Source organism: Hemiscyllium ocellatum, chromosome 12 (assembly GCF_020745735.1).
Source record: "Hemiscyllium ocellatum isolate sHemOce1 chromosome 12, sHemOce1.pat.X.cur, whole genome shotgun sequence".
Taxonomy (NCBI): domain Eukaryota; kingdom Metazoa; phylum Chordata; class Chondrichthyes; order Orectolobiformes; family Hemiscylliidae; genus Hemiscyllium; species Hemiscyllium ocellatum.
Genome location: NC_083412.1, coordinates 23,638,038 through 23,658,391, shown reverse-complemented (window position 1 = coordinate 23,658,391; position 20,354 = coordinate 23,638,038). Strand labels below are relative to the sequence as shown.

Genomic DNA, 20,354 nt, shown 5'->3' with positions numbered 1-20,354 from the left:
AGATGTTTAAGGCAATGGAACCATAAATAGCAGAAATAATTTAGTAAACACACTAACCTCTCCCCAGCCCCTTTTTTTTTAGCTGTTCTGACTCTGAGTTAAAACGTTGCCTCCCAAATGTCATCAACCCGACGATATTCATATGCGACCTCTAATCAGTGCAGCAAATAAAATACAAGTGAGCATCAATGGTAAATGGTGACATGATTTAAGCAGACTGTTTATGTAGATTGTATTTGGAAGTAGCACAAACTTGCCACAATATTTGGAGCAGAACCTTGGTTGCAATAGGAAATTTGAAGGTATGGATAAGTCATTGATCCATGTGTGTTTTTGCCGTCATTTCAAAGAATAAAAAAGCACTTTGTCACAGTGCCACCTAAACATTGCCAAAATAGCCCTTCATGATGATGAAGTCACTTAAATGCTCATTTTCCTCGAGGTTTAGAATTTTCTTCGAGGTATTCCAAATATGTTCTTAATTAAAGTCCTATGAAATAGTGTGCTGAATTGGTTGTTGCATTTATGATCTCAATGTTGTTTGAGCCAAAGTCCATCAGCCATCTGTTCAAAAGAACTCTTCAATTTTTGGGCCACAATGACAATCCTATCGAATGACCTTTAGTCAGTTTCTTCCCACTGAAACTATTCATTACATACTGGTAGAAAATAAATCAGTAAGCAGGGTACTCTCTCACGAACGCAAGTCCCTGGTGATGGTGGGTGGGTTACTTAACTGCAGATCAGTCACCAAGGCTGACTTCATCCTTGCCACATAGTAATGCCCATGTGACACACCCCATGATACTCCCAATAGGAGTTATTTCATAAACTTCCATTATATTACACTAGAAAAGGAAGAAAATGTAAACTATTGTAGTGTGGGGGATGGAGGTGGTGAAGAACAAGGGCATGTGGCTAATAGGGAAACTCTTTCCATGAACTGGTTCAGTGATGTGGGAATAAATGACCTCTCCTTTGCTGTCGACAAACAACAAACCTGTGCCAAGTTAAAATTCGGAGGGCATAAGCTTCTCCCAAGCATGATCCAGTTGAACTAATAAGCATTTCCCCTTATTGAGGATAATTGATTGGAGGTTCCTATTAACCTAATCTACTTTACTTTATGGAGGAAAACAATCACAAAAGTTTGTGAAATCTCTGTCATGTACAGTGATTTACAAGTGGCAGATAAGAGACTGTTTTTAGTCCACAGTCTCCATATTGCACAAAGTCTGATTACCTGATGCAATTTACCACTATGAGAAGATGAAGCTGTGGAGTTTAAGACCATAAGAAATGGGGTCAGAAGTAGGCTGTTCAGTTTCTCGAGCCTCTTCTGCCATTCAGTAAAATTATGGCTGATCTGACTTTGCTCATGACTATTTTACTGCCCTTTCTTGATAACTTTACTGATCAATCTTCTGTCCATCTCAGCCTTATACAAGAGTAATATTTACAGACCCTGGCCAAACTCAAGAAAAAGGGTGACAACGATTCATTGGTTCAATTTTCAGAATAGTTCCCTGCCCAATCAGAGTGAAATTACCTTATTTAAAATGTAAACAAAACCTGGCATTTATAACAGTCAATTGTCATGAATTGGTGCATTCTTCATGGCAAAGATTCGAATAATCAGAATTTACTTGCCAACAATCAGCCAGTACTCTCCTCTTGAAATAAAAATGTTAGTTTTTGAAATTGTTTTGTTAATTGTCGTGATAAGTTTAAGACGAAATGTTGCAACGAAATGTAATTTTTACAGTTTTCAAACTCTATCCTGCCAAATGACTATTTGTAAGGTTACGTAATAATCTCTCTGCTGTATTTATACTTTTGCACAGTGGATTAATCTGAGGAATCTTCACAGAACTTGTAATGCTATTCCCTCACTTTGTATTCTTGCATTTCAATGAATGCTCGGTTCTTTCTTGGATTCATTTTGTTGGCATTTGTATTTCAGTTTTGTTACAACTAACTACTTTTAAGTAAAAATATATTTTTGATTATCAACAGCAACTTACAGCTTTCATTAGAAAAAAATCTTTCTTGTTAACAGTGAGACTTTTGTTGAGCTACAATACCACGCTAATATGAAATTCAGTATCTGCACCTTGCAAAATAACTTCTACTTTAGGGTTAGCCTTTTTAAAAACACTCTATCTTCAAAGTAAAAGTCACTGAACGGAAGAGTTTATGCTTTAACTGGAGAAGTCAGTATCTGCTGATACTTAGCAAAATGCATTATGATGATAATTACTATATTGCAAAATGTTTTCACTTGTGAGCATTAAAGATTGTGGTCCTTTGCATTGCAGGGAATGATGATTGATGAAGCAGATGAGTTTGTGTCTGGGCCACAGAACAGAAACAAACGACCGATGGAGCAGAGCATGTTAGGGATTCCAAAAAGGCGTCGGTGTATGTCACCATTATTAAAAGGGCGTCCACTAACAGCAACTAATTACATTGGAGGAAAGGGCCCTCCTCTTTCACCAGTTCCACAGCCAGACCTTACAAAGCCAGTAGCTGTTCTTCAGGGTAAGGTGGTATGCAATCCATATGCTCTACTCTGCTCGTTTATTATAGATGTGCCATACTACTCATGAGAAGGAAGTTGACATGTCTGAGACTGCCTGTTGCAACCATTGAGAGATTGACACAACAGTGTTTGCTGCTGCTAAAAGTAATAAAGGCAAAAACTGATCAGTTTTGTTAAATCCTCAGTTCCTAAACGCAACGTACAGAAATGAGACTGCCTAAGCTATATAGTCGGAGAAAGTGAGGACTGCAGATGCTGGAGATCAGAGCTGAAAAATGTGTTGCTGGAGAAGCGCAGCAGGTCAGCCAGCATCACAGGAGCAAGAGAATCAACATTTCGGGCATTCCTGAAGAAGGGCTTATGCCCGAAACATTGATTCTCCTGCTCCTGGGATGCTGCCTGACTTGCTGCGCTTCTCCAGCAACACATTTTTCAGCGAAGCTATATAGTAGCTTGTGATCTGTAACTTAGTCGAGATGCTTATTTCATAACAATTCCTTTTGTTGAGTATATTAGAGACTGTTTTGCTCATTTTTGTAATTGTGCTTGTCACCGCTGCCTTCCTTGTAATGTCATACTCGGAATTGTTTGACTATAATATTTTCATGCCTTATGTTTCACTTGTGGCTTCAACCCTGAATGATCCCCTTGTTCCCTCATTCCAAGAGTTTTGAGAACTCTCTTTATACCCCTTTCGCCCATGAAATCAACCAGTTTAGCACAAATTAACATTAAACCTGGGATATTTGGTTTCTCCTCATTGATCTCAAAGCCTTTTATGTTGTTTGTAATCTTAGGGCCGTTAACTCTGCCATGCTGACTAGAGGCATATAATGTGTGGTGGCAATGCACTGAATTGTCAGTGATCTCTAATGTTTGCAGATTGCCACTTAGACATTTACAGTTTGTAGGTGGATTTATGCAATACCGTCAGAATAATCAATTATTCACTTAATGGTAATCAGAAATGGAGAAAGTTGCTTACATAATGTTGGAGAGCTGAATGCCAACTTGAGTGGTGTACCAAACACTGTACAAATGCATGGGAGTGACTAAAAGAAATGCAACATTATTTCTAATTTCACAAAGATGATTTAAAAAAAACCAGGCCACCTATTTAAAATGTACACTTCTTCATGACCATGTGATGCCATGCGACATTGCTTGTGTGACTGTCTAAGCTACTTTAGGATACAGTGTTCATGCTGTTAAACCTGTTGGTCACCTAAATTTAAATTTAAAATGTGATGACTCTTTTTGCCAGAGTTTCTTGGCTTGATCTGAGAATGAAGCATATTAAAGTTTGTGCATATGCTACTTAGGAAAACTGATGGCCTCCTATCAGGCTCAAGGCAGGGCTACCATTTGGCATAATCTTCTGAGGATAAGCTCTTGTTTTTATTGGTGTGTGAAAAGGATTCTTCAAATCCCAGTACAGTGTCATTCCTACCTTGTAAAGGCCCAGACAGAATGGGTGTCCTTGTCACTAAATGGATTTTTGGTCATTGTCAGATGATCTTCCTGGAGGCCAAAAACCTTGTTCAAAATACTTGAGCTTTTGGTTAATAGCTGAGAGAAGACCATATGAATTAGGAGCTGTAGTAGGTCATTTGGCCACTCTACCCTGCCTGCTTGGGAGATAGGGGGAAAAAACACTGCTATCTGTCTCTCTCAACTTATTTTAGTGCCTCTCAGGCAACCTAGTTTGGAGATTTCCTTGACTACTCACTCTTATTTATTTCTCTGGTTTAAGATAGACTCTTTAATCAGAACAAAACAGGTCAACACAGTCCCCAAATGTTCATTCACCCTGAAAAATGTATGTATTTCTTGACCTGAGGAATCTGATTCTATATAAGTGAAGTAGAATTGCCAATTGCTCAGATGTTTGCAAAGCACAGTTTCATTAAATCAAATGACTTGACCTTGCCTTGGATGCCTGTTACACTTAGATGTTCAGAACAAGGTCGTCTATTTCAAATGAACCTGATCTCTGATCCCAAATGTGTTAGAACAAAGAAATCGATGGGCACATACCCAAGGCAAAATGAAATACTTATGGATATGTTATATCTATCGTATAGATCTGAGAGAATTTGTATATGCATAACACTTGATCTGCGTTCCAAAACCTTCACAATGTAATCACCTCAAATGTAGTTGTTCTGGTTCAGTTGACAAACATAGTATCCAGTTGTAGAGTGATAGAGATGTTCAGCACAGAAACAGATCCTTCGGTCCAACTCGTTCATGCCGACCAGATATCCCAACCCAATCTAGTCCCGCCTGCCACGAGATCTTATTATGCGATGATAGCACAGGTGAAATTTGAAACTGGGTCTCTTGGCTCAGAGACAGAGACACTGCCACTGTGTCACAAGAGCTCACGTAGACTGTTCGTTCACAGCAAGATTCTTAAATCAACAAGTGATTAATTACTGTATTCTGGTCATGTTAGATTGAGGGCCAAATGTTGATGAGGATACCGGGAGAACTACTGACTCTTAGACAATAACATATGTCTGAAATCTCAAGTCTGAACAGGCACATGTGACCTCTTGTCAATATGCCTTTCAAAGGCAGCACCACTGGTCATGCAGAACTTCGTTAGGTTTAGACAATGTAATAATACGTAAAATTCTTTCCTGGCTTGAACTCTTTAATGATGGTCAGAGTGCTAAAGCTGAATCAAGCTGACGTTTGGAAAGAACCATGAGTAATGTAATGTTTAAAAGTGCATTATGTAGGTATGTTTATTAAATGGTGCATTAGAAAGTTATATTATCATATTTCTCTCTTCCAGAGGTTGAAGAAAACCAGGCTCTCTGTGTTGACTATGTTGAAAACAATATTACAGACGCAATTCCAGTTGAAATTGCAGCCCAGAGACTTGAGTCAGCACCATCTCCAGTCCATTCAACAGCTGGCTGTGTGGAGTCCACAAAAGAACTAGTAAATCATGAGATGGACAGTGGTCCTTTAGTAGTCAACAATAATTGTATCGGCAGTGTTGAACTTGACCATGAACAATCAAAGGACAGTGAGATATGTCAGGATGGACTTTTGAACAGGTCTTCACCAAATGCCATTAAAACACTTATGAGGTCAAAACAACAGGAAACTAATACAGAGCTAAGGGCACAAATTTTTAAGGAGATTCGCAAGCCAGGCAGACGTAAGTATCTTTTAAGGATAAAATGTACTTTTTTCCACTTTATGGGTGTAAGTATCTGAACCAATCTGCTGCTTGTTGGAATTATTCAAAATGAGTATTGTTAACAGGAATAGGCAAATTCAGCAATGTTGTGTTCCTGCTCCAGGACTGTTGGGCCTGGGTGTTCAGGATCTTAATGTATATTGCTCAATGTGTGAGGTATTCTTCCACTTGGCGAGACTCTTGATTCAATCATGCAAAGTCACTGTCTTGTGTTGGAAGTCAGATTCCACTCTTTCCAAGTACACAAGATTTTACATTTAGTTCTTGTCAGTTACTTGGACACAAATGTTCCCAGTCATTATAATCACATACTGCTTGACTAGGGAGTATATTTCTTTGTTCATTCATGGGATGTTAGCATTGCTGGCTCTACAAGCATTGATTATCCATTCTTAATTGCCCTGGAGAAAGTGATATTAAACTGCTATCTTAAACTGCTGCAGTTCAAGAAATGTAGGTATACCCACAAGTGATATTTGTAAGGAAATTCCAGGGTATTGACCCTGTAACAGGGAAAGAATGGTAGTACTGTACCAAATTAGGATAGTGTGGGTCTTGGCGAAATACTTTGAAGTGGTTGCTATCCTGTGCATGACGATAGATTAGGGTGGGATGCTGTTCGGATGTACGGTGTGGACTTGTTGAGCCAAGTGGCCTGTTTCTGTTATCAGCTGCCCTTTGTACTCCAAGGTGGGAGTAGTCTTGGGTTTAAAAGGTGCTTTTGGAGGAGCTTAGTGAATTACTTTATTGCATTTTGTCGATGGTGTGCACAAGTTGAGTTCCTTAAGAGGTATTTTCTGATTTAAGTTGCCAATAAAGATATCGTAAGCAGTAGCTCAATGAACAGTAATCAGGAGGTCATCCAAAATGTGGTGGAGCTTTTCCCTATGATTCTGCTCCTCCCCTCTCAAAGAGAGGAAGGGTGTGATAGCTTCCCTCTCCTTTCTCCTCTTTGATTGTAGCTGAGAAGTTTTAGAATTTGCTAATCCAGTGTAGGGGCTTACCTGTTTGCATGCTGTTTGTGAGCAATAGCAGGACATGTTTTCTCAGTCTCTCTTTGTTTTCGTTGTTATTAACATGCTTGAAACATGAAACGTTTATCAAAGTCTCAAACACTAAGCATGTACTCAAAATGCTCATGCGATTACAAATGGAAAGGATATGAGTGTTACTGGTCAAATATGAAGGCATGAAAAAATGAGTCCAGTTTATGTTAAAGCTGGTCATTGGCCTGACTGTAGGATTTGAAAATTTTCAGTCGTCAACTCTGTTCAGAATGTGGCTGGAATATCCCTTTTACCGTCAGGCTGTTACAGAAATTGAGCACTTTCCAGTCACAATATATTTCAGCCTGCAAACTGAGACACCGTTCAAAAGTCAGCAGACAGAGTTCAAATTGTAAGCCCAAGTAAATAGATGGCTGGTCAGATGACTGTTTTCAACAGCTGTTACTAGTTCAGAAATCCATTGTCTCTTCTACAAGTGAATTTGATCAATTCACACCTGTACGGCTTACCTTTCATGGTGCCAGGTGATGAGATTTTCATAACCTGTTTTGACATGTTATATTTCAGCAGCTTTTCTCAAGAACTTGTTAGTAGCACCTCTGGGGTTTATCTCTCTACATTGAAATGCAATTACTTAACGCTGGAAATGGGCAACCATTTTAATATCAGAACCCCCGTGCTTTTTGGAAATCTTTTCCCATTTGATACCTTCTTGTTAAAAGCCAGATGTGTGAATCTGACCAAGATTCAACATTAATATTTGATATAAAACAGACGTGCTCCACTGCACGTCACATGCAGATTGGTTTGGCAGTGTTCTGCAGGTCTGTTCAGTATCTTTGTGCGAAACTGTGCCTTTGACTATTAAGCTAGTTAAAAGTGGAGCGTTCAGGTGAACTTGAATATGTTACTTCGACTCAGAGTCATAGAGATGTACAGCATGGAAACAGACCCTTTGGTTCAACTCATCTATGCGACCAGAGATCACAACCAAATCTAGCCCCTCCTGCCAGCACCCGACCCATATCCCTCCAAACCCTTCCTATTCATACACCCATCCAGATGCCTTTTAAATGTTGTAATTGTACCAGCCTCCACCACTCCCTCTGACAGCTCATTCCATACACGCACCACCCTCTGCGTAAAGATAGAGCCCCTTAGATCTTCCCCCCCTCACTCTAAACCTATGCCCTCTAGTTCTGGACTCTCCAGGAAAAAGACCTTGTCTATTTACCCTATCCATGCCCTTCATGGTTTTATAAACCTCTATAACATCACCCCACAACCTCTGATGCTCCAGGGAAAACAGCCCAGCCTGTTCAACCTCTCCTAACCAGCACAAATCCTCCAAATCTGGCAACATCATTGTAAATCTTTTCTGAGCCCTTTCATGTTTCACAACATCCTTCCGATGTTAAGGAGACCAGAATTGCACACCATATTCCAGCAATGGCCTAACCCATGTCCTGTACGGCCGCAACATGACCTCTCAACTCCTAACCAACAAAGGAAAGCATACCAAACACCGCCTTCACTATCCTATCTACCTGCAACTCCACTTTCAAGGAGCTATGTACCTGCACTCCAAGGTCTCTTTGTTGAGCAACACTCCCTCGGGCCTTGCTGTTAAGTGTATAAGTCCTGCTAAGATTTACTTTCCCAAAATGCAGCATTTGTCTAAATTCAAGTCTATCTGCCACTCCTCAGCCCATTGGCCCAACTGATCAAGTTCCTGTTGTAATCTGAGGGAACCCTCTTCACTGTCCACTACACCTCCAATTTTGGTGTCATTTGCAAACTTACTAACGAGACCTTTTATGCTCCCATCCAAATCATTTATATAAATGTGGAAAAGTAGTGGACCCAGCACCGATCCTTGGGGCACACCACTGGTCACAGGCCTTCAGGCTGAAAAGCAACCCTCCACCACCACAGTCTGTCTTCTATCTTTTGAGCCAGTTCTGTATCCAAATGGCTAGTTCTCTTTGTCTTCAATGAGATCTACCTTTGCTAACCAATCTCTCATGGGGAACCTTGTTGAACACCTTACTGAAGTCCGTATAGATCACGCCCACCGCTGTCTTCATCAATCCTTTGTTACTACTACAAAAAACTCAATCAAGTTTGTGAGACATGATTTCCCATGCACAAAGCCATGTTGACTATCCGTAATCAGTCCTTGCCTTTCCAAATACATGTACATCCTGTCCCTCAGGATTCACTCCAACAACTTGCGTCAGGCTCACCAGTCTACAGTTCCTTGGCTTGTCCTTACCACCTTTCTTAAATAGTGGCACCATGTTAGCCAACTTCCAGTCTCCTGGCACCTCACCTGTGACTATTGATGATACAAATATCTCAGCAAGAGGCCCAGCAATCACTTCCCTAGCTTCCCACAGAGTTCTGGGGTACACCTGATCAGGTCCTAGGGATTTATCTGCCTTTCTGCCTTTCAAGACATCCAGCACTTCCTCCACTGTAGTATGGACATTTTTCAAGATGTCACCATCTATTTCCCCACATTCTGTATCTTCCATGTCCTTTTCCACAGTATACACTGATGCAAAATACGCATTCAGTATCTCCCCATCTTCTGCGGCTCCATACAAAGGCCGCCTTGCTGATTTTTTTTGAGGGGTCCTATTGTCTCCCTATTACCCTTTTGTCCTTAATGTATTTGTAAAAACCCTTTGGATTTTCCTTAATTCTATTTGCCAAAGCTCTCTCATGTCCCCTTTTTGCCCTCCTGATTCCCCCTAAAGTAGACTCCTCCTGCCTTTATACTGTTCTAAGGATTCATTCGATCTATTCTGTCTACACCTGACATATGCTTCCTTCTTTTCTTAACCAAACCCTCAATTTCCCTAGTCATTCAGCATTCCCTATATCTGCCAGCCTTTACCTCTAACAGGAATATACTGTCTCTGGACTCTGGTTATCTCATTTCTTGATGGTCATTTTCTCCTCTGAATGACTGGATAGTTTAGTAGTAATTGCTTTTTGTCAATTCTGTAACCTGGAACACTGAAATCAATTATAAAATTTGAATTTCAGTTCTAATGTTTAATTGAACAGGGACAGTTAAATCAATCTCTGGGCATTCTGGTCTCTAATTTATGAACTTCCATCACTAGACTTTAAGCAGGGGTCAAGTCTTGCTTTGCCTTGTCTGAAATTTAGTGATGACAGAAAGTAGTTTTCTACACCAGCCAGACAGCAAGAGGAGGAACAAAAGTAATAACCAAGTTAACCTAGCACTGCTGAATTACACCCTTGTTGACTAAAGCAGTGATGACTAGGTAAAATGTGAGTTTGTTTTTGCATCCAGCAATTATTTTCTTTCTGCCGACTACTGAATGTATCAGTAAAGCAAAGAAAGCTTTCTTGTGGCAAATATGATCAAGGACAGGAAATCAGTCTCCTTAGAGTCGTACAGCATGGAAACAGACCCTTTGGTCCAACTCCTCCATGCTAGCCAGGTTTCTGAAACAATACTAGTCGGACTTGTGCATTTGGCCTATATCCCTCAGCATTTCCTGTCCATGTACCTGTCCAAATGCCTCTTAAATGTTGTACCTGCATCTACCATGTCCTCTGGCAGCTCATTCCATATTTGCGCCACCCTCTGTGTGAAAAGGTTGCCCCTCAGGTCCCTTTTAAATCTTTCCCATCTCACCTTAAACCTATGCTCTCTAGTTTTGGACTCTCCTGCCCTAGAGATAAAATGTTTAGTATTCACTGTATCTATGCCACTCAGTTTTTTTAAATTTCAAAAATATACTTTATTCGTAAAATTATTTGGATCTCTATACAATCGGTTATGCCATTCTTCTGCACGCATTACATTGCTTTACATACATCGAAATTTATTTTTCCTATATACAAGTCTGTACATTAACTATCCAGCTCTTCTGCTGAGGCGTCAGCAGAACCCAGGTGACTGGGTGGGCTCCCTTTTCTTCCTAGGTAGGCAGATGTTACACAGTGGTCTTCCCCACCACACCTTGGCGGCAGCTGCCCCAAGCTTCAGCGTGTCCCTCAACACGTAGTCCTGGACCTTGGAATGTGCCAGTCTGCAACACTCAGTTGGGGTCACCTCCTCCAGCTGGAAGATCAACAGGTTTTGGACTGCCCAGAGAGCATCCTTCACCAAGTTGATGATCCTATAAGTGACCCCCCAGCCTCTTAGATTACAAGGAAAAATATCCCAGCCTATTCAACCTCTCTTTCAACTCCAACCTTCCAGTCCAGGTGACATCCTATCAATCTTTTCCGTACTGTTTCCAATGTAATAATCTCCTTCCTATAGCAGAGTGACGAGAATTGTATGTGTATTCTAAAAGTGACCTCACAGTGTCCTGTACAGCTGCAACATGACTCCCAACTCCAAAACTTAATGCTTTGACGAATGAAGCAAAGTGTGGCGAAAGCCACCTTCAGCACCCTGTCTACCTATGATACCACTTTCAAGGAACTATGTACCTGGACTCGGTCTGTCTGTTCAAAAACATTCCCCAGATGGCCCTGCCATTAACTGTGCAGGCCCTGCCCCAGTTTTCCGCAATAGCTTTTATGATCTTAAATTGGGAAATCCAGTTTTTTTGCTCAAGAGCTTGGACTGGAGCTTTTAGATTTTTGAGCTTGCAAGGTATGATTTGAATCCACTTGGGCAAGACTGACTATTGATTAGGCATAACATGAAATTCCAGGAGCTGCTTATCTTGCCGAAATTGTAAAAGCTGTGTGCAGATTTTATTTGCACAGTTACTGAAAGTCAGACCAGTGTCTTATCACAGCACTTGTTTTTTGTCAACATGCAGTGAATTTTCCCATCCAATGAGTAGTCCATTCTTGCATGCTATCCCCTCAGACTGTAATTGCACCCTTTCTAGGAGAGATGAAATTCCTGCAGTCAATGGAAGCAAACTCCAGGGGTTGACATTGAGTACTTTGCATTTGCACTATAATATTTCTGACTCTCCATCATACCTTTCTTGTGGAAGTGTTGCACCACAGAGGATGACCTCCTTTGCATCCCATTGTCACTTGAAGTTGGTCTCTTCTGAATAAGATAATGCTTGGAATCGGACCAAACTCTGCACCAACAGGTTTTATTGTGTTGATTTGCAGCATTCGATTTCTCTGCTCCCAAGCCTGTTTTTTCAGTAAAGTATTTGGCAGAACTCCATGCAATTTGCCATTATTGATTATATGGAAGGCCATATTATAACTCTGAAGCTCTTGAGATATCCTGGGCATTTGTGTATTGGATCTGCCAAAGTTGCTATGAATTTACCTGGAGAACTGAAGAAAATAAATTTTCAATGGCAGTTCGCTCCAAGACACTCTTCCTTCCTTTTTCCCATGTGGACATGTGCTCTGGGCAGTCTAGGCTTGCTTGGGTGTAGTGCAATCAGAGGCGATTTTGTGACTAAAGTTGTCGCAACAGTATTTAGGTGATATTGTTCAGTTGTTCAATAAAAGAACTGCAAATGAGCCAATCTATCATTTGTGTAAAACCAAACCTAATCACTGTCCAGGTCGGTAAATGACTACAATTTGAAGATTTAGAATAGGGCCTGATTTTGGGGTTTGCAATTTTTTGGAAAAATGCTAAATTGCAATTGTCAAGTGTTTCAAGTGTTATTAGTTGAAAGCTGATTCTTGTAGGAAAGGTGGCACATTTTGATACACAGAAATGAGGCACTGGGTAATCTTGCTGCTTTTGATTTGTAAATTTTGATATATACCATAATCATTGGCCAGGAATGATCACAAGCAACCGAAGAAGCCATCTGGGTCATTTATAAGTAGGTATTTTCCAGCATTATCATTCTTCTTCAGATGAATTGATTGCTTTCTTAAGCCGACTACATGTAAAACCGAAACTGGTAGTAAACCTGTGGTTTTGTGATTAAACCTATTCATAGTCAGTTGCTCAGTCTCAGCCCACCACAACTCCTATCTTTGTACTGTAGTATTTCTTACAGCCTTGAGCTAATCAGGTTTTTGCAATTGGAAAACTGAAAAATCCAAATATTAACAAGGCAGTGCATAGCACATGGTATTAATGTGGAAACTGCTTGTTGCTCAAATCCATTGTTCTCCCAACCCACTTACCAAAAGTAGTTTCATGAAATATGTTACTCCCAACACAAGTGGCACCTGCTCATTAGATTTGTATGGGGCTGCACTGCTAGCCACTCAGCGATGCTTATTTTGAACATATTCTTTCCTTTGATGTTTGGAGGGTTTACAAGATATCCAGCATTATGATTAAAAAGGATGTCCAGCATCATCGTAAACCATTGGTAATGACTTAGAATCATGTGCAAATCTCATGTGGTTTTCAAGCCTCCCAAAGAGACTAAACACCTGCTGACTTTTTTTTGGAGCTGAAAACTCAATATGATACGGATGGCCTACTCTTCATGATTCCAGAAAGCAGCACTTTTGTTACAGCTATGTTTGCTTTAGAAAAGGAGAGCACTAATTCCATTTGTTTTCTAATACTTAATAAACTTTGTAGGTAAGAAACAAAGGTAACGTTTGGGCAATTCATTGGTGGAATCTGAAATGGACAAAGATCTTCTGAAAGGGCCAAGTGTCCTGTAACATTTTGCCGTTACTGAAGTGATTTGCTCTAATATTCATAATTTTGCATCTTGCTGTCACCAATTGGATGGTGGTGTGCAAGTAGTGAACTGATCTTCATGATCAATCATGGTAACTGTAAAAATCAAGCCCCTTCCACTTTACAATTTCTATCTTCAGTCAAAATCTCAGCACGATTTCACTCACTTTAAACCAATGTCAGATTAATTAGAGGGAATCTCACAATGGCCATCCTAATATGTCTCAATAATGAACTGGTACAAATGTATAGTGCTTATGTTGTGTTCTGAAGGAATAAATGTTTTCTTTTACATGTTGCTAATTTGATCATGGTCTCCCCTTTTCAGATTATGAAAATATCTTCTATTTATTAAGACTCGTGCAAGGTAGTTTGGAAACCCGGATGGTGTTTGTGCAAAATGTCATCAAAGAAGCAGCAAGGTAATACCTTAACTAATGATGAAATGGCACTGCACTGCAATTCCAAATGACTTTCAAACCTGTTCAACCTTGATTAAATAATCAAAAGCAGCCAAGCTGAGAAAGCATGCATTTGTAGCAATTCAGTCAGGCCATTTTGGTTTTCACCAAATGAAGCTTCCATTCGAATTTTAGGCTGATCCATTTTGTTGTCTTATTTACAATCCATTTGAAACTTTAAATGTTTTTTCCCCCTTGAGCCTCATGATTTTTTTCTGCTACTGTTTAAGAAAGTGACTTTAAATGGCTCAAAGTTTAAAATAAATCTCTCAATACTGGGATACAGTCCAACAGGTTTATTTGGAAGCACTAGCTTTTTGAGCGCTGCTCCTTCAGGTAGAGTATAAGATGGTAAGACAGAATTTCTAGCAGAAGTTTACAATGGGATGCACCTGAAATCTTATATTGAAAAAGACCTGGATTGTTTAAGTCTCTCATCTTTTAGAATGAACATGTTGGTTTCAGTTCTTTCATATGTAAATTGCAAAGCTTTATTTAAAGTTAGATTCTCAAGTGATATTTAACAATAGGTGCCATGCTGGCTCAGATAATGCATTGAAGGTGTGAGGTGCCCTGTGTGAGGCTGTTTGTGCCCCACTGTTCAGATCGATTCTATTTTAAAAAAGGACTTACATAATCTTCCATGGATTCGTGCAGTTTTTGAGCAAAATAAAATGTAATTCTGAAAGTATAAATTCATCCCTCAAACATTTGTGTGTGCCCCTGAGGGGATTGAGTGTCTGAGAGAGTGGGTGTATGTATGAGTGTAAAGGGGTGTAAGTCTGAGAGGGCACGTGTGGGGCAGTGTACATGTGAGCGTATGAGAAAGAGCTTGTGTGGGTGTGTGTATGGGTCTGTAAGTGTGTGCGTGCAGTCCAGTGGGGTCACCTGTTGTGTGACATGAACCCAAAGTCCCAGGTGGGTCAAAGTAAATGACTCAAGCCCACTCAACAGTAAAGAAACAGTTACCTGTCATCTGGATTTCAACCGAAATAGCTATTTTCAGAATTTCTCATCCTTCTAAGTAGACCTCAATTCTAATTTGTGGAATGGTAGTGTTTACTAATAGGCTACCTCAAAGTTGACAAAAAGCTGAGCAAATCCTTGATAAATTTGGATCTTCTAAGTTTTTGGACTTGGTGATTTGGGCTGGGCGTGTCGGCGATTGATGTTCTGTTTTTCAAGTAAGGATTGGGAAAAAAGCAGCTTTCAAAGAGTAGATGCTGCAAGATCGGCCAAGAAATACCTTAGAGCTGCTTCAGATCAGTCAGTGTTGCCATTACTACAACAGTTATGTTTACAATGCCACTGATAATCCCTTTCCAGTTTTGGAATTGAATGATCATTTATTTCCTCACATTCATTAACAGGATGTAGCCAGTATTTACTGCTCATGACTTACTATCTTAGAAATGGTGCTGTTGGTTTGTAGGCCATTTCAGAGTGCAATCAGCTACATGTGGCCTCAAGAGTCACATAGGCCAAACTGGCTGAGGACATGTGTGAACTGAAATTAGTGAAATTGAATTTAAGTTCTGTTGCTGCCTTATGAAATCTCAAGTTGATGCTTCTGATCAATAGTTCAGGCATTTGATTCATTAGTTCAGTAAAACAGCCACTTTACTACAGTCTTGTGGAATTGGAAGTGTTTGCAGAATCATGCCATCAGTTACAAACAGATGTGCAGTCCATGTTCCATCCTGTCCTGTACAAAGACACCATTGTGTTGCAATTAGTATTGTCTCCAGCTCATTCTAGGTTCCCAGATGGGATATCTATAATATAATTCGCATTATGTAGATGGGCTATGCTAGAAATTAATTGATTTTTTTCGAGTTGAATAGCTGCATAACTAGCCAATTTATGCAGCATTATTGGCTTACCATGGGGACCACTGATCCAGAATCTAAGGGTCTATCGGAGCTGACAGGTCAGTCCATCAGTGACCAGGACTATCAGAATCATGGGTGGTTGGGGTGGTGAGCTGAGGCCATGTAGGGATGTGAAAACCTGCGTGAGAATCTTAAATTTAAGCTGTTGGACCAGAACTAATCTCAACGAGAGTGATAGATGACCCGGACTTGGTGAATGAAGACACACAAACAGAAATTAGTGAGCTCTCATTAATGGAAAGTAAACAATGGGATGTTGGACTGTTCCAGTATAGTATGGAAATAATAAAGTCTAAGAAAAATGGCCTGAATCATAGTTTTGGTAACAGATGAACTGAGGTTGGGTAAAGTTGAAACAATGTTATGAAATCTGGAACGATGGAGTGGATATATGATCCAAAGCTTCGATTCAACTTCAGAAGTTACCTGGGCTAGGGAAATTTCTCTTCAACCTCTACTGGATGTCAATAAGCAGTACATCAACCTAAAAGTCTGTGGACTTTTCGAGAGACATCCAGACTTTGGTCATGAGGGCTCTTTCTGAAATTGTTTTCAGTTGATGTTGCAGGGCTCTCAGCCTTTTTCGGTAATGTGGCAGGGTGAAACCCTAACAGAGTTTCACTTAAGATGGGCACGGATTTGGGGAGGTGACATTATATTCGAGAACTTTTGATGAGGAAAAGGAGGTTGGAGATGGTGAGGTTGTCTTAAAGGACAGAAGAGTCAAAGATGTACAGTGTGGAAACACACTCTGGTCCAACTTCGCCATGCCAACCAGATATCCTAAGTTAATCTAGTCCCATTTGCCAACATTTGGCCCATATCCCTGTAAACGCTTCCTATTTGTATTCCCATCCCAACGCGTTTCAAATGTCGTTATTGTACCAACCTTCTCCACTTCCTTTTGGCAGCTCGTTCCATCCATGCACTACCCTCTACATGAAAATGTTGTCCCTTAGGTCCTTTTAAAATCTTTCCCCTTTCATCTTTAAACATATGCCCTTTAGTTTTGGACTCCCCGACCCTGGGAAAAAGAACTTGGCTATTCACCCTCTCCATGACCATCATGATTTTATCAGCGTCTATATGGTCATGCCATAGTCTCTGATGTTCCAGGGAAAATAGCTCCAGCCTATTCAGCTTTTCCCTGTTGCTCAAGCCCTCTAACCCTGGCAATATGTTTAAATCTTTTCTGAGCCCCCTCAGGTTCCATCAACCTCTTTCCTATAGCAGGGAGATCAGAGTAGAGGATAGTTTCTTTTTGAGTTGACTGCGTAGTCTGAATGTATTTTGCTACTTGACATTTGAGCTCTATAATTCCTTACTGATCATTTCGAACTATGCACCAAATCGGAGGGTCAGTGTAGTGAGTCGACCTAATGAAAATAGCATCGGAATGAAGTGACATTGATCCTGATTCTGAAGATAGCCTGTATTTGTTTTATTTTACTTCTAGTGCATCTGCAGTCTTGTGGATGCCTTTTCATTTTGGCCAGTTCTATCCGAAATGAACAACTTTTGGAAATGTCATCTTAAGTATATGCTTTTGCATGTACTTAAGCTGTGTGAATTTTGAGTAACACTTCCTCCAGACAATACTGAACTGCTGTCCAGGAAACTAAATTGGCTAACTGGTCTTTGAAAAGTATACCGTTGCAGTTTTTCCAGGAATTGTATTGGGCAGCAAGCTGGATTAGATTAGATTACTTACAGTGTGGAAACAGGCCCTTCGGCCCAACAAGTCCACACCGACCCGCCGAAGCGCAACCCACCCATACTCCTACATTTACCCCTTACCTAACACTACGGGCAATTTAGCATGGCCAATTCACCTGACCTGCACATCTTTGGACTGTGGGAGGAAACCGGAGCACCCGGAGGAAACCCACGCAGACACGGGGAGAACGTGCAAACTCCACACAGTCAGTCGCCTGAGTCGGGAACTGAACCCAGGTCTCAGGTGCTGTGAGGCAGTGGTGCTGTGAGGCAGCAGTGCTAACCACTGTGACACGGTGGCATAATCATTTGTACTTAATGAGTGCAAGTCCCCAAAACAGAGCCATAGTTTACACATTTTCTGTGTCTAAGGTGATTAATCTGGGGAGTGAGCGCCCCTTGGTAATGTGCAGCATTCCTTATGTTTCTCCAGAAGTGGTTGGGGGTTGTATTGATGTCTTAGCTGTACATGTGTCATGACTTCTCATGAACCTGTTTAATAAGCATCCCTCCCTCACTAGTTCACAGCTTGCCATGCTACAGATGGAGTTTGTTGTAAGATTAGATTTCCCAGTCCTTGTAAATGAATGTGTGGTGATTAACCTTGTTCAGGAGATTGCTCTGAAAAGCACTGAGATGGAAAGCTGGCAGCAAGTAGATTGAACAGGTCATCACAAAGTGGTAGAGAAGTGCAGAGATTGAGCCCTGCAATGGGCTATTGACAAGTCTTCTCAATGCATTTCACCATTGACCAAAGTGAACTAAATCTTCTGTTGCACAGGAATGTTTCAGTGACTGGGTTGGAACAAACCTGGACATGTGTAGGAGCAGGCCAGTGTCATACTGTATCATAGGCACAGTGCCATTCAAGCTGCTTATCTGTCATTTTCTTCTGGAAGCCATTTCAGTGTCGGTGGTGAAATACCAGAACTTGATCACTTGCAGTGCCACTTAACAGAAATTGATTTGGTTGATAGATTTCCAGAGCTGTGCATTGGAGGACAGAAGCTTAAAGATCTTAAGGCAAGCAAAAAGTAGTGAAATTAATGAACATTGAGGTTTTGGAATTGCAATCATTTTTGGCTTGCCTTTGACCAGTTTAAACAGTGGATTCTGGTTTAGAACAAGTCAACCAGGCAGGAGCATGAAGCTGGCGAATTCTGGTGTACTGTTGTCACATCCTCCTCCTTTTCCACATTTTCACCTCTTGATGCTTTCTAGAGTTATGTAGATTTGAAGGGTTTGTGACTACTGTGCTCTGCTTGTGCCAGCCCCCTCTTTTTTTTCAGTCCATTACAGATTTATACTTGTGGGGGTGGGGGGGAGCCTCTGTCCTTATTATGTGAAGCAGATGACTAGCAACTTGATTTGAGGAGACTGATAGACTCTTACATCATGACGATTTTGTGCCGTTCTCTAACTGATTCAGGTTCTAGCCTTTCTGGTTGGAATCCTTAAAATTGAGCTCTGCTGTCATCTTGTGCCGTCTCAATGAGAGTGTCTGTTGTATCTGGCTAACCCAATGGTTTGTCCTCCCATCTGAGTGCAGCACAGTACATCAGTGTGCATATCATAAATTGGTCACTAGTCATGAGAGACAGCTGTGCAAGGAGCTTTGTGACTGGCATGACAGAAGCTTTTTTATAATTCTTACCCAGGTATATTATCGATCGGTATAGTTGTATTACGGGTTCCAAGATTTCACACTTTTTTTTTGACCAGCTGAGATGTATTGAATGGTTTGGTAGAACTGAGGGCATTGGTAGAAGGGTAGGTGGTACACTTCTTTGTAGGAAAGTTGGTTTCTGTGGGAAATTGTCAAAGAGTTGAGCAATCTCACAGCAACTCCAAAAATAAGAAATTGTATGCAAGGGACAGTTAATTTCCCTGAAAGATTAGAAAAGGGTGAGCTGACTGAAGTTGCCAACACAAGGGGCAGACACCAATAAGGTAAAAAATTACCTGAGAGCTTTGCTTTAGGTTCTGGAATGTAAAATGAGCCAGGAGGCATCAGAAAGAAAGGAGTCATTGCCCATCAGTGAGGTTTCTGGGAATAGATTTGTGAGCCTTTTCAGTGAGGGATTCTATAAGATTTTGGTGAGTCACCAATGGTAAACTGATGCAGAAACATAAGAGGAAAGGAAAGGATTCTTAGGAGGTTAGCCTTTGGTAAAGTGGACCAGCTGATTGTGTTTAGCAGAGTTATTCCGTTGGGGGTACTAATGAGTCTTGACATAATGTTGAAGCCAAAAATGGCAAGGAAGGCCACTTGTAATCTTAAAAATCTTTTTTGCAGACTTTTGAGAAAGTTAATTTCAATGTTGGACATTTGAAGCCAAAGTTTTTGTTTGAAAATACACCTAGACAAAGTTAACGCAAGTAGGTTTGGTCACTAACAGTAATGAGTGGTCAGTTATGTTGTCTTATTGGAAGGATTTGGATACCTTTCTGACTATGAAAAGGATGATAAAAGCTGCAATTGGTCAAAATTTGGAATAGTAAGCTGAGGGTATTTGTCTTTATTTGAATAGCAATGTTTCTGGACAATTAATGGTCTCACTTGAGTCATGAGATGACTTGTTGAGGTAAGAAAGTAACTGTTTTTAGTCTGTTACATTGAGGTAATTTTCTTTTTAAAAAAGAACGTTATTTGTCAAGCAGTTCAAGTCAAACCATGTCTTTTGATTTTTCACTTGTTCTGGCCATAAAGATTAAAGTACTATGATCAACAAGCTAGGTTTGGGCACAAAACATGATACTGTTCCACCCAGAGGGTATGCTGTTGTGTATACAGAATTAATATGAATGACTTCTGAAAAAGTCAGAATCACAGGACATAGTTTTAAAGTTGGGAGCATGTACCGTTATAAGTAAATTAGTTTGAA

General features: G+C 40.5%; 1 protein-coding gene across 4 annotated transcripts in view; it reads left to right on the top strand.

The window, feature by feature from the left end:
- Positions 1 to 20,354, top strand: part of ints6 (integrator complex subunit 6) — a 115,832-nt gene that overhangs the window by 94,194 nt on the left and 1,284 nt on the right. For all 4 annotated transcript variants that reach the window (XM_060833396.1, XM_060833395.1, XM_060833397.1 and 1 more), the window contains 3 exons: positions 2,319 to 2,541; positions 5,346 to 5,717; positions 13,729 to 13,822. In XM_060833396.1, the coding sequence (XP_060689379.1) occupies positions 2,319 to 2,541; positions 5,346 to 5,717; positions 13,729 to 13,822 (689 nt within the window). The remainder of the gene's footprint in view (positions 1 to 2,318; positions 2,542 to 5,345; positions 5,718 to 13,728; positions 13,823 to 20,354) is intronic.